Source organism: Excalfactoria chinensis, chromosome 14 (assembly GCF_039878825.1).
Source record: "Excalfactoria chinensis isolate bCotChi1 chromosome 14, bCotChi1.hap2, whole genome shotgun sequence".
NCBI lineage: Eukaryota > Metazoa > Chordata > Aves > Galliformes > Phasianidae > Excalfactoria > Excalfactoria chinensis.
In genome coordinates this window covers 3993752-4008177 of record NC_092838.1, presented here as the reverse complement: position 1 = coordinate 4008177, position 14426 = coordinate 3993752, and the positions used below count along the sequence as shown (strand labels likewise).

The window sequence follows — 14426 nt, the reverse complement described above, 5'->3', positions numbered from 1 at the left end:
GCTGAACTGCACTGGTGAGCTGGGAGCAGCACAGGTGCATGCACAGCACTTGCTTCTCACCCACCTACAGAGAGCATGCAAAGCACAGAGCAATGCAGCAGCACCCATGCCCCAGCAATGCCACTGCTCATCTCCAGGGGGGCTGCATGCATTGGGAGGGGAGAAGAGGGAGGGATGTGGTGCCATAGTGCTTTGCTCCATGCAGGTGAGTCTGCATCGCTCCCCCTGTGCTTCCACCCGCCTCCACTCAGGAGGTTTACATGCCACATTCCCTGCAATTAAAGCACTTCACTAATCAGAGCACGTCAGCCCGGCTGTCACTGCAGTGCTGTGGTCCCAGAGCACGTGGCAGCACAGAGCTGCCCAGCCCACACGGAACTCACAGCAGCAACCCGAGGGCTGGGATTTCTCATGGAAATCATGGCAACGTTGGCAAGATCCCAAGAAAAGTGAAAACTCCAAGTCAGATAATTACGGGAAGAATGAAATTCTGTTACCGCTCATAGACAGCCTGGAAAATTAACTACAATATTCATGTATATTTGTAATTATGAAAGGGGGAAAGGGGCCAAATAGAAGAGCTTCAAAGGCAGAGGACAAACTGCTTCCCCAGCAGAGCGCCTCATTTGCGGTGGCCAAACTTGACAGTTTCAGAGCTGACCTCGACTCAGCAGAGCCCACAGAGCTGCCATCCTGCCTGCAGACACACACCACAGCTCACAGCACTGCAAAACCTTCAAGTGCAAAGCGTCCAAATGTAAGCGTCCGACCGCACCTTCCCAAAGCTTCCTTTCCCCAGAACCATCAAGAAATTGAAATCTGAGAGCTTCATCCGATCTCTGCTCCCGTTGTTATCGAACTTAGAAATGGCGTTTGTCGTCTTCTCATCCGCAGCCTTGGAGCCCGTGCCAATCTTGGCTCTCTGTAAAGACAGAGACAATAATTACTGGGAAGAGCATGGAGGGGTTATCATAAATCACTGAGCCCCAAAGATACCCTCATATCTTCATGGTGCCCTCAGAGCCCCATCGATGCCCTCAGATCCCCACGGATGCTCTCAGACCCAAACCACACGCCACTGATGATGAGCACTCCATGTTCTGAGCCCCCACTGCTGCCCCATGATGTGCTTGGGGCCACCCAAACTGTAACACTGAGGCTTTGTTGAGCTTTGCCCTCACAGAGCTGTTTGTCACCTCATGAGCGAAGGACAGATGAATACAAATATTTTAATGTCAAATGCAGGAATTTTTATTGAGCTCCAACACGGTCACTATCTGATATCAGAGAGAACCATCCTCCTGTGCCAGCTCAGGCTGAACACAGGAAGCAACAAATTCATTTTGAAAGGACAGAATGGAAAGCACTTCTGCATCCCCCAGCAATCACACGAGTCGGCTCCATCACAATTGCTTATTAAGGAGCCCTCACAAACCCCCATATATTTTAACCACAAAATCTCATCAGTCGCTTGGCACCTCCTCATTGGTCCAGGGGCTATCTCATTTGCTGAACCACCATTTGTAAAAGCTATCTCACAATTTCTTCGGTTTTAATTTTTCGAAATATGCCACAGTGTAGGGCTTGCATTGAGCTCAGTCTAGCATGAAATTCCATTAACCCGATTCCAGCAGTTCAATTTGGCTGCTGCTCGCAGCTCCTCCAGATAGCAGCCTCACCAGCCAGCTCCCAGCCTCTGCTACTGCTAATTGGTTATTGTAAGGTTCTCCTCGCTGTAAAATCCCCCATTCAAGGTCACCTGCAACACCTACAAACATCTGAAAAAGCCCCGCGCTAAAAACTAAAGGAATGGCTTCAAGGATTTGCAAACATCATCATTGCTAAAGCAGCTCCAAACAAGTGCCTCAGGGAAGAGGCTGAAAGCATTCAACAGACTGAGACCTGCAAGCTGTGCAAGCGGAGCAGTACGCACAGCTTTCAGATAGGGGGTAAAAAAACAACAGGCTTTGGACATAGAAAAGGAAATGAAGACACTGCTCTGGGAGCACAAAGCCTTTCCCACTTACAACTTCTGGGCTTTTGCAGTGTGCCAGCAGCACCCTGGTTCCAGCAGCAGGGACCTCTCACATCTCCCCCAGCTCACAGCGATTCGTGATTCTGGCCAGAAGAGCACAGAGTCTGGGATGCTCCCACTTCGCCCCACTGCTGAAGGAGGAGGCCCCATATGTGCCCCAGGTGTGAGCTGCTTGTGGGATACAGCCAGAACTGAGTGCAGGCACAGAGCTGAGCAAGAGCAGCCCAGCCACCATAGGCAGCCAATCCTGCCATGCAACTTTGCCTTCAGCAATTCTTACCCTATTGTATTCCAAAGCAATCTCTAAGAGAAACATTTACTTATCAGCAGGAAAAACAGTCATGTTCTTTGAAAGCTTTCCTAAACACTCCATCACAGTTAAAAAAACAATCTTGTCAGATCGAATTTGACACTAAATTAACCTAAGCTTTAATAAGATTCAAGGGCAATCATTACATTCCCCATTAAATCACACCTAGGAGCACACTCCCAGCTGATCCTGCCCTTTGTGCAGCCCCAGCCCTGCAGCAGTGGAGCAGAAGGGTAGGAAGAGGGCCAAGGAGGGGTATCCATCTTATCCTCCAGCAGTCACACAGTGCCTGACAGGAGATGGGTATCCACCTGAAAACCAGGCTAAGGATGGAGCTGGGCCAAGAAAGAGACGGTCTTCCAGGCAAGAGCTGACTCAAAAAGAAGAGCATATCCCTGTCCTAAAGTGATGTGCCTCGCTTTTGCCTATGAGAGTCTTTAACGCCTGTCTCTAAATGGGTAAAAAAAATCCTCTAAGTCAGTTTTTAATGCACTTCTAATGCTGACACCATTTGGAGACCTTTAAGGCTTATAGCTGAAGCACTTCAAGCACTGGGCACACACACAAAAAAAAAGAAATTGACCTTCGTTATCCAGCTCCATTTGTCATAGTTAATTTACTACATCGGAATTTATGCAATAGCAGCTGACGTTCACATCTATCAAGCTGTCCCAGCAAGCAGCTGATAAGGGCTTAGTGGAACTGGCAGTGAGTGCTGCAGGCATCCCACTGGGCTTCGGGCAGCACAATGCAGGCAGAGCGGGAGCGGTGCTGCCAGCACCGGGCACTGCTGCCTGTCTGGGGCTTTGCAATGTGAAGCCACCAGAGGAAGATGCAGCAGAGGATGCAGACACAGTATGGCCATGTGAGGTCACCTCTGGATGCTGCATTCCCCGACCTGCAGCCAACCCAGCATCTACAGCACCCAACACACCATGATGACACCGCTGGAACACCACGGAGCACAAGAATCCTTCATAGAGCTGAGAACCACAGCATACGGCTGTATGTCAACTGTTACATTACAACAGCCTTATTTTCTTTGCTAATCAGGCAAGTTATATGTAAATGAGACATACATGAAACTGAAGAAAGGAGGAGCATGGAGAAAAAGGAACTAAATCCCCAGTCCTATGCTGCAGGTATGGAGCTCATGCTGACACTGGAATGATGAGCATTTCACTTGGTGTGCAGCTCATTCCAGGTTGGTCTCCTGTGTGCATTCCCAGGGTACTGGGAAGGTGTGAGCCCTACTGACAAACGGCCAAGATCCACTGTCTGAAACAATGCAAGTGAAAGGGCAATGGTTGCTGCGCTGTTTTCCTTTGTAGCTGGAAGAAATGATTTCTTAAAAACCAGGGGACTGCAGATAGAGACACGGGAACAAGCACAGGCTTAGCGGTGCACAAAGCACAAAGCAGATGTTACACAGAGCACTGCGCCGTGCAATATTCTCTGTTGTATTTTCGGATCGACATGAGCACCAAAGCACAATTCTCCTCTCATCTCCTCCTCCACCACTGACAGTTCCCTTTCCCTGCTCATTCCCTGACTGCTGCCACCGCTTGCTGAGCTGCAGACGTGCACAGGGAGGTCACTGCGCCTCCAAATAGGAATAAAACGCTCCGGGAGGGGGACAGCTCACTCAGTGCACTGCAATTAAAACCATCCTGTCAATCCCAAGAGAAGACTATGGGAATGAACCATTCCTCCCCGTCCATGATCTATCCAAATCCTCGTGCTTTAATTTGCGCTCTGTGGACCCTGCAGTGCACTCGCTGCAGCCCTTCCCTGCAGCCCAGCAGTGTGATGAGCACTCTGCAAAGAGCTCGCTGCACCAACCAGGTTCCACCTCTATTTCATGAACACACACACAGAAACACACAGGATTTCACCATGCCTGCAGACCTGAATTGAGAGGTGATGACAAAACAAAGCATGTCAGCTCTTTGTGGAGATCCAAACCAGCCAAGGGCATGGCAAGGGGGTGAAAGGGAATAAAATGTGGGCTCTTGAGCACTGCAGTGCTCAGCACATGCTGGGTGTCCATAGCCAGCCCACAGCACATCGCTGGCTCCCTGACCGCCGTTACCTAAACCTCACTGACCCCAGCACAGCCGCACACTATGAGTTGTGAGCTGCAGCTCTGCTGCTCAGAATCTGTCCCAGTGCAAACTGGAGGAGCTCTCTGGGTCCTGCCGTGCCCCACAGACACCACTGAGTTCCCAAATCAATTCACCTCAAATTTCTGCCTCAGTTCCTCGTTTCCTTCTTCACCTTCAGGAGGCACCGGGACATTGAAGTATTCCCCCTCCTCCTGACTCAGCAGCTTGAACCTGGAAAAAGACAGTCAGGGGGTCAGGGCAGGGGGTGGGGGGTGCTGACTCTCCTTGTCCAGGTCACCCTTCCCCAAGAGAAGGTGGGAAGGATCCCAAACCTTGTACGACCTGACCCCCTATCCACAGAGCTTGCAGACACTTACCCAAGCAGGACTGGTTCTGGGGTCCATGGTGGGGCTGGAGGCTGGCCAGCACCCCCATGCCCTGCCCTCCAGGCTCTCATGCCACCTCTAATGTGCCAGGCTACTTCAAACCCACAGATGAGGCAGGGTGTGGGATCCTGCCCTGGCTAGGGCAGAACCCTGCTCTGTGGGGCCAGGCTGCATTCCATGTGGAACAGGGCACATCCCATGAGACAAGGCGCATCCTGTGAGGGACAGGCTGGCACTGGCAGCCCTCAGCCAGAGCTCTCGCAGGAAAAGGAAGACTTTAACCAGCAATTATCAGAAATCATGGAAGTGTCGCTCAGATCTGAGGCATTTCACACAGCCGCAGGCAAAGCTTTGGCTCTGTCAGCCCTCTTCTCCAGCAGCCAGCAGTTATCGGCCGGGTGTTATCTACAGAGGCTGCGGCTGCAGCGCATGAACAAAGCACCATTTGCATAATACAGGGACAGACTCTTCCTTTGAGCTCGTTTTCTCCATTAACTGCAGTTGTTTAGATATGAAATATACATCAGAGCTCCTTTCAGAGTTTATTCTCGCCAAATACTGTGACAAGGAAAATCACTTAGATCTCCACTTACATGGCTTCTGAAAGGCTGGGAAAGCCATCGCTGTGCTGCATGGGTAGCAGGTGGTGTACTGGACCCAGCTGAAGCACGTGCAGCCCCACAGGTGATGGTGCATTAAGGAGGGAGGGGCATTTACTTTTGCCCAGCTGAATTTCTGCTTCCATCCAGGTCTGTAGGGCAGAACGCAGCCTGGGGCTGCTCTCCTGCTGGGCCTGGAGGATGTCCCAGCCTCATGCCACATAAAGTAACATCACGCCATTTGGGTTTCTAAAAGCTACGTGCAATGTCTGTTTTCAATTACTGCACTTCACATGCTAAGCGTGGAGGGTAGCATAGCTCTCAGGTAGCATAGCTGTCAGGTATTGGTGACTGGGGGGGTGAGGGGGGAAGAAAGGGAATAAGAGAGCACGTATCCTGCTGGAGGAGATAAAATGGAAGGGAGCAGACCCATTCTGCGTGACTGTGAACACCCAGCATTCCTCTCTCGTACAGTAACAAGCACAGCAATGGAAGAACCATGCAGTGTTCCTGGTTTATAGAGAGCCCATCCTCACGGTCCCACTGCCCACAGGGAGCTGCAGGAACCCTGCAGAAGGGCTGGGGATCCTGCCATCCCTGCAGGAGCCACATTCTCCTTGGGAAGTCGCTGTGCCCAGAGCTCTGCTGTTCTGAAACACCCCCACTCTCACCATCCATCAACTCCAGACTTCTGCAGCTCGGAGATACCGAAGGACAAGGAGCCCATGAAGTCGTTCCTGCTGGTCAGGTCCCAGTCCCAGATCTCCACTGACAACCGCCTGTCCTTGTCTGCCTCCTTCAGCTGGCTGCAGCAGAGTGGAAAGAAGGGAAGTGTCACCAGGGACAGCACAGCTGCACCTCTCCACCTCTTGGGAACAGCACTGAGGTCTTCCCGGCCACAGATACAGGGTGAAAGGAATCATTTTTCAACCAAATCAGCTTAATATCTCCAAATGATTACATCAGAGCAAATGCAATCACAATTATTCCCAGGGGACAAGAAAAATTCGTTTACAAGCTCAAGCATATTGTACTCACAATCTGAACGTCTCGTTCCACTCAGGATTCAGGGAGCACTTTATGGTTTTGGTCTTCTGTTTGCTTTCATTTTTGGGGTCGGGGATTAGTTTAAGCTTCACATAGGGGTCTGACAAGCCATTGGGATCCATGGGAACTAGGTTTTTAGCATCTCTTACTGGGGAGGAAAAAAAGGATTATTTTCAATATTCAAACAGTAAAAACACCCAAAATCTAAGAGAGTGTCACTGTCCCACATGGGATCCTGCCAAACCGCTGCGTGATGAGCCCACCACCTCCTGGGTCTGGGCACCAGCAGCACGAGCAGGACCAGTCTGTGGCCACATGTCCCAGCATGGGGACATGTGAAGGCTCTGGACTCAGCCCATCTCCTGCTGTTGGGGTGGCCGTGGCACCAGGACACTCCTGAGGAATGTATCAGGCCATTCATTGCTCAGTTCTTCACAGCACAGAAAAATACCTCCTGACCCTCGGAGTCAATCAGTTGATGCCCTGAAGCATGAGATTTGATTACCCCACATTATCATCTCAGCATGCATTCTGTTAATGGGAATAATAATATCTTTCCATTAAAAAAAAATCAAAATGCTTCTGCTTGACCTTAAGTCACTTTCTGAAGCAGAAATCAACAATTCAGTGAAAGAAAACGACAGAGTTTAAGGAACCCATTCTCTGCTCCTCTGCATCCTGAATCAAATATCCACACCTCTCCATACTACAGCCTCCATCAGCATTGGAAAGCATTTCCATTATGGAAGCAAAAATGTGATGACGTTTTAATTTGCTACAATTTCCCACTTTATCCAGCAGTCTTTTCCCATTAATGAGATACTTGATGGAAGCCCAGAAGAGAACACAGGCTGTGTTCTATTGAACCCCTTGAGAACTCACTGGGAACTGCAGCTACTTCCACTGAACCAGGTCAAACATCCCATCAGTTTTATGGTTTTGTTGAGCTCTATTTATTTACTTATTCCGTTTTAATAAAGTTTTGTGGCTTATATGCATTAACTGTATTACACACACAGGCTGCTCCAAAAGTAACGCCTCCTACTCTATTATGTCAGCCCATGACTGGCTTCCTCAGTGCTTCTCACTTGGGGAGGTGCAGATTGTGAGCACCTCCTGCACCCAGAGCAGATGCTATGTTGCAGGTCCCCTGCTGACCCGAGTCCTTCAGGTTAAACAACACGTGCACCAAAAAGCCACATTCTCTCAGTGGGAGGAAAAGAATATCGTTACAAAGAAAAAGAAGCTGAGAAAGCAGGGAGAAAAGAAAAACACACTTCCAAAAATAATTCCTCGCAGCCCTGTACATTTAAATCAATGCAAAACCAGAAGCACGGCGTTCCTGAGCTCCAGCGTGTGCCCATGCTGCCACCTGCAGGCACTCGCTGCTGCCCAGCTGCACGCACCGGGCACCTTTGCTTCCTACTCCATTTGCAATGCTCTGTGTCACAGGGGCGCTGCATCTGGGCATGGGCTCTACACATCTGCCAGGACTGGGAACACCCCAGCAATGGGACCTGCATCATGACATGCAGCCAGGGACCAAAAGTGCATAGCATGGGATCCTTTCTGAGAGACTTGAGAGTGACATTTCAGTATCTAAAGGGAGGCCGTAAGAAAAGAAGGGAACAGACTCCATAGCAGGATCTGTTGTGATGGAACAAGGTGAAATGGTTTCAAAATAAAAGAGGGGATATTCAGGCTGTACGTGAGGAAAGAGTTGGTCTTGCTAAGGGCAGTGAGGCACTCAGGGTGCACAGAGAGGTGGAGGTGCCCCATCCCTGCAGACACCCACGGTCAGGCTGTACGGGGCTCTGAGCACTGATGGAGCTGTGGGTGTCCCTGCTGAGTGCAGGGAGTGGGACCACACGGCCTTCAGAGGCCCCTTCCAACTCAAATGATTCTATGATTTGATAACCCTGATGCCCATTGCCATGATGGACAGCATTGCTGCCTCTCTCTGGTTGCATTTCAGCTGCAGGACCTTTGGTGCTCTGCACTGAGCTGACTGAGCTGGCAGCAGGGAGAACCTGCAGGACTGGGCAATGTGGTGAATCTCTGAGGCTGGCAGCAGGGGGAGCTTGAGATTTATTGCTGAGGAAAGCACTGAATTTGGGGAGGCTGCCTCCAACCACACTCATGTGTCCCCAGAGGGGCCATGCTCAACTCATTCCCACTTTTGCAGGATCTGCCCTCTCCTTGCCAAAAACACAGCACAAACCCAGCCATTATCTGAAGGCTGACTTCTTTAAGCAGACAGTCACTGACACAATGGAAATCTCTGCTGACTTTCTGGATGTGACTCAACACTGGCACCAGGGGGGGCTCCTGGCAGCTCCCAAAGACCAGGGCTGCATTTGCTTGAGTCTGAGTAGACATTTCCACCTCCCCTTCAGATTTAGGACTGAGAAGCCCAAGGTCTCACCGGCCTGGGCAGAGGGAGGAGGGAGTTTAGCAGGGAATGCACAGAGTCTCTCCTCTCTCAAAGTGCTCCCACTCCTTCATTAGCTATTCAGCAGAGCTGGGGAGCACAGTACATTTCCCTGCCTTTCTGGAAAAGCCAACAGATGACATGTTTTCACCAACACCTCCATAATGGGCCAGAAATAAAACCGTCTTTCAAATCTAACTGAAGAAAAGAAATTCCAGCTGCACAGAAGAGGCTGAGGGAGTTTCTGCCCTGCTTCCAGCACCATGGGGATGGCACCCCATGCCAGGAGCTTCTGTGCTCATGGGGCTGTGTGCCCATCTGTCCCAGCCCAGTGGTGACACTGTGTTGGGTCAGCCCTGCCTGTGTCTGGACGTGAAGTGCCTGGAGGTTCAGGCTGTATATTAGGAAACGTTTCTTCTCCAAAAGAAGAGCGGTCAGGCATTGGCACTGCTCCTCAGGGTGGTGTTGGGATCTCAGTCCTCAGAGGCGTTCACAAATGGTGGAGATGTGGCACTGAGGGATATGGTTAGTAGGCATGCTGGGATAGATTGGGGTTGGATTTGGTGACCTTAGAGGTCATTTCCAATCCTAATAGTTCCCTAATACTGCGCAACATTGGTGGCCAAAGCCCAGTGAGAAGGGACAGCCCTATTCCTGTCACAAAGCCACGGGTGAGGGGCACAGAGACCGGCAGAGGGCAGCGGAGCGCCGCGCTGAGCACCGGGAGCAGCGTACCGGGATTGGGGCGCTGGGGGCCGCTGTCTTCGCAGCACTGCGAACGGGCACCAAGAGATAGAGGAAAGGGGTGTTCAAATCGCATGGACAGCACGAACTAAGCAACGTATTTTCATGGTGCTGATCAGAGGGACTTCCCACCCTCTGCCTGGCTTCACCCCCGTGCCACACCTACCCACGACAGTCAGCACATCCTTCTCGATGTCGGCCCTGATGTATATCCTGCCCCGGCGCTCGGTGTGGTCGGTCCCACACAGGCTGGGGACGTTCATCACGCAGCGCTTGTGCACGTTCATCATGCAGGCTGCAGGAGAGAAGAGAGGTTTGATTGGCCCCTCTTCTGGGGTGGGTTCATAGGAAACAGACCCCAAACCCAACCAGAGCCCTGAGGATGCAGGTGCTGCACAGACACGCACCCATGGGCTGCAGGGCTTTTAGTCCTCATTCCCATTACCCAGGGTGCCCGGGGAGGTGGTGGTGCCCCAGCTCTGCAGACACTGGATGGGGCACTGAACACCTGATGGAGCTGTGGGTGCCCCTATTCAGTGCAGGGGAGTGGGATCAGATGGCCTTTTAGGGTCCCTTCCAATACAAACAATTCAGTGATTCTATTTCTCTTCCACCCCACCACAGCACTGGGAATTCAGCTGGATTCACCAGGACTACCAAAAGGTTACCAAGTACCCCCACGGCTTTACCCATACACAGATCATTTAAACCAATCCCTTTTCTACTCGGTAACATTTTAAAGGTGATAATGAATATGCTGTTCCCATAACAGACAGCAAGCTTCTATATTTATGAGGATGCCAGCACATGGTAAGCACCGGAGTGTGCTGCTCCCCGCAGACGGCATAAGCAGACGCTGTATGTTCACAGTCATTTTAAATAGGACTGTACAAGACTGACTCGGAAAATAACCAGTCTCTCTCCTACCCTCCTCCCTCTCCTGTCACGCCATCTCCTCCCTGTACAGCTCCCCCAACTCCCTGCACCCTACAGACCCACGTTGTCCCCCTCCAGGAGTGCTGACCCCTACCTCCCATTCTGTCCCCACTGCACCACAACTTACTGTCACATTTCATCCCCTGGTGGATGAGGCCATACAGCAACGAGCCACAGTGGTCGCAGAAGGTGGGACTGGAGTACGTGTGGATTTTAAACTTATGTTTGCTCCGGGGATCCTAGGAAGGAAATAAAAGACAAAGATTATAAAACCTGCACCGAAGATCAGTTGGCAGCACACACACCACAGTGCCCTGATTTCTGTCTGTATTAGGACTTCCCAGTAACCATCTCTGTGACAGCCCCACTGCTCTGGGGGTCAGCGAGACCCCCCTGCCCTGAGGGCACCCAGTTCAGAAATCTCCCTCATGGGGTGGAGGCAGGGTGAGGCCATGGCAGGCACTGCTCGGCTTAATTCCATCTCAGGTTAACTGCTTGGGGTTAGGGATGAGGCACGGCTCCCAGCCCTGTCATCCGAGCTGATGGTCTGGAGAGGTGCCCAGGCACCAGGACAGAGCTTGGCAGGGCACTGTAAGGTATGTAAATAAATAAAGAGGCAGAACAGAGCTGTGGTACAGCTGTACAGCACCCTCCCCCCCCTTAAATGAATTGTCCGAGCACTCCAGGTACTGAAGCTTTCACTAACCACTGAGATTCTCTGTTCTTTCTCAGTGTCACAGATAACTTGAGCGATACCAGGAGGATGGACTGGTAATTCATCTGCATTTAATTCCACCTGCTAAGTGTCCCAGATTAGGTACATGCTACAGCAAACCCATTGTACCGGGAGCTGGAAGAATCCCATGTGCTGCCCCAATTGAACCTCTTGTCAGCACAGAGCACCGCATGCTCCCACAGTGCAGCATGGAACAGGGACATGCAGAGATATGGGCACAACGCACCCAAAAGCTGCCAGCTTCCACATGCCAATGGGGAACAACCCACAGGCAGAACCCTTCTGCATCCCCAGAGCTCTGAGCCAGCACAGAGCTGAGCCGTGGTGCCAGGGCTCCGGGCTGCCCCTTGCTGTGCCCTGCAGGGTGCCCAGCGTGGGCACCAGGGTACTGCCAGCAGGAGCTATGTGCCACTGAGCCCCCAAGCATGGCACGGGCAGGAACCGCCTCCAAGCACTGCGGTTCCTGTGTTCCCTTCTGGAAAGAGACACATTCTTGTTTAGGCAACCAAAAGCTTTAGTCATTCATAAAATAAGACACAAGCTCATTGCAAAGTGAGGCAGCTTCCACCTCATGCAAATGGTTTTAAATTCCTTCTGGAAGTGGGAGTTTCAAAGAAGTCAGAGGTGGAAAACACAAGCACACAGTACGCAGGAACCTGCGGGCACACTCCCAGCAGCTTCCCACATCCCTGCTCAGAGCAAACCAGGCCCATCCCCAGGTGCCAGGGGCTCCTCTCCAGTTACCACCCTGGTGGTGTTACAGGAACCCAGAGGCAGTTGGGGCTGAGCCCCACACAGCTCTGTGGGTGATGGAGGAGCAGCTCAGAGCCGTGCAGTTGAGCCCTGAGTCCACAGAGCAGGAGGCACTGCTGCCCCTTCCCTGTGCTGTGGAAGATGCCAGAACCGGGTGTTCTGGGGATCATTTTTGAGCAGGGCTGAAGTCTCTGCACAGAGAGACTATTTTTGCACCATGGAGACAGAGATGACGAGATCCCTGCGCATGCAGATGCTGAGAGACTTCAAGCAAGAACAGTTACAACGAAGTTTGCCAAGAAAAGAATATCTGCTCCTCCTTCCCTTCCACCAGAGCAGAGGACAGAACAGGAAACGTTCCCTTGGGAGCACTGAGAAATGCCACCAGGGTGTCACCAAGAGGCTGGGACCTCTCCTGCAGAGCTGTCCAAGCCAGACAAGATGGCACAGACTCGAGGCCAGGCACTGCAGTACCTTGACTTCTGCACGGCACTTTGGGATGGTTCCATGCACTCATGAGTGTCCCCCTCACTGCCCAGGGCAGAGGCACACATGGAGTTCCCAGGTATGGCCATGGCAGCCAGCAGGCAGAGCCTGCCCACAGCATCATTTGTCAGCAGCTCAGAGCAGAGTTGCACAAACTGCAGGGCTGGAGCCATGTGCCATGGCAGACGGGTGAGCTCGGCTCTATGGAGCCAAGGAAGCAGCAGAAGGTGCTGAGAGGGAGCAGTGCGGATACATCTTCATCCCGCAGGAGCTGTCACTGTCCGTCTGCGCCCGCCGGAGCCGCATGTGCCCTCAAAGAGGGGCAGATGGCACATGCTGGGAGCTGGAGAAGTTAATTAGCAGGAGAAAAGCAAGCAGAGAGATACAGAGAGGCTGGAAGAGCATGGGGCTGGAGCAGGATGGGGCTATTGGAGGGGCAAGATGCTGCTGACAGCCATGCATGGGGGGCTGGGGGGTGACACACACACTGGGGAGTCCCTGCACCCTACTGTAAGCTGCAGTGTGGCACCCAGCAATGGGGAGTGGGCAGGGCAATGAGCATGCACTGATGCTATTGAGATAGCCTTTGCTGCTAAAACACCTGTGGGACTCACAGCTCTCACATTCCCATGAAGATCATCTCTCCTAAAAGCAAACAGCATCAACCCTTTCTGCAGTACAAACAATTGTGGAGCTTTTCAGGAATGGAGGAACCCAAGACAAAGATGAAGCTGCGTGCAGTCAGCAGTGAACACAGGCACACAGCAGTGTCACAGAAACCCTTTCCCAAAGCTATGAGAGCTGGAAAAATAAAATGCAAAATCAAAATGAACCTACAGCGCCTATAGCGCCTGCTGTATTCCTGGAGCAACTCTGATATTTATTAATGCATTGTGATTAGATGACCTTTAGCAGGATAATGCAAAGAAGGTCATTTTAATGATTATTTTGTCTACAATTTAAATAATTACGCATTCTACTAATAGCTCCAGCTATAATTAGGTTTGCCAACTGCATTACATTATACATGCCTGATTTCAGCTCCTGGAGACCTTGCCATATTTCAAAGAACTTCAGCCTGAATGGGCATGCAAGCTCTGCCTGCTACAAGCAGAGCACTGGAGCGCCAGAGCTTGTAATGAAGAGCAGCATGCTTCAGTACCATGGTGCTGATAAGGGCTTTGACAGCATTAATGTGAAAGCCACGACAAAGCCAAAGCCTTTCACAGGGCTAAAAGGCAGGAGAGCCTGAGCCCAGCACATGGCTGCAATCCCAGCGCCCCAAAGCTCACTGCTGCACATGGTTGGACCCAACTGGCAGAGTAAATGGTATAAACACCACCCTCTTCATCTACCAGTGCTTCGGAACTAATGTACAGCAGTGCTGATGGGCAAAACAGACCACTATATCACATCTTCAGCCACCAAAAGCACAAGTGCCTGGCCACGACTTCAGTACAATGCAACGTAAAACAGCCCCAGAACCTCAGCCCCAGCCTGCATTGTAAGGAGCAATTATATCCCTTCATTTAACGTGCCCTATCATCTCTGTGCAATTACCGCTGCTCTCCTGGAGGGAGGACTTGTGCACATTGGCTTTGCAAGGTTAAGTACACACGTTCCTTGGGAGCTTCTAACACCACCAGACCAAACAGAACTGCTCCTAGCTGACACTGCTGCCCGCGTGCTCTCAGCTCAGCACACTGCCCTGCAGCCAGTGCAGACTGGGATGGGGATGTCACCACCAATGCCACCACTGGGAAAGGACCTCTTCCCTCTCAGCAGCAGCCACGTGGCTCACTGTAATGAAGAACCCTCTGTGAGGTTTAAACAACTGCAATAATTTAAACTCATCCTT

General features: G+C 51.5%; 1 protein-coding gene across 2 annotated transcripts in view; it reads right to left on the bottom strand.

Annotated features, from left to right (window-relative positions):
• PRKCB (protein kinase C beta) overlaps nucleotides 1–14426 on the bottom strand; it is a 75737-nt gene that overhangs the window by 27071 nt on the left and 34240 nt on the right. For both annotated transcript variants that reach the window (XM_072349464.1, XM_072349463.1), the window contains exons 4-9: nucleotides 10721–10832; nucleotides 9824–9952; nucleotides 6474–6630; nucleotides 6107–6241; nucleotides 4585–4681; nucleotides 776–922 (exon numbers count right to left, since the gene is read on the bottom strand). In XM_072349464.1, coding sequence (XP_072205565.1) covers nucleotides 776–922; nucleotides 4585–4681; nucleotides 6107–6241; nucleotides 6474–6630; nucleotides 9824–9952; nucleotides 10721–10832 — 777 coding nt within the window. The remainder of the gene's footprint in view (nucleotides 1–775; nucleotides 923–4584; nucleotides 4682–6106; nucleotides 6242–6473; nucleotides 6631–9823; nucleotides 9953–10720; nucleotides 10833–14426) is intronic.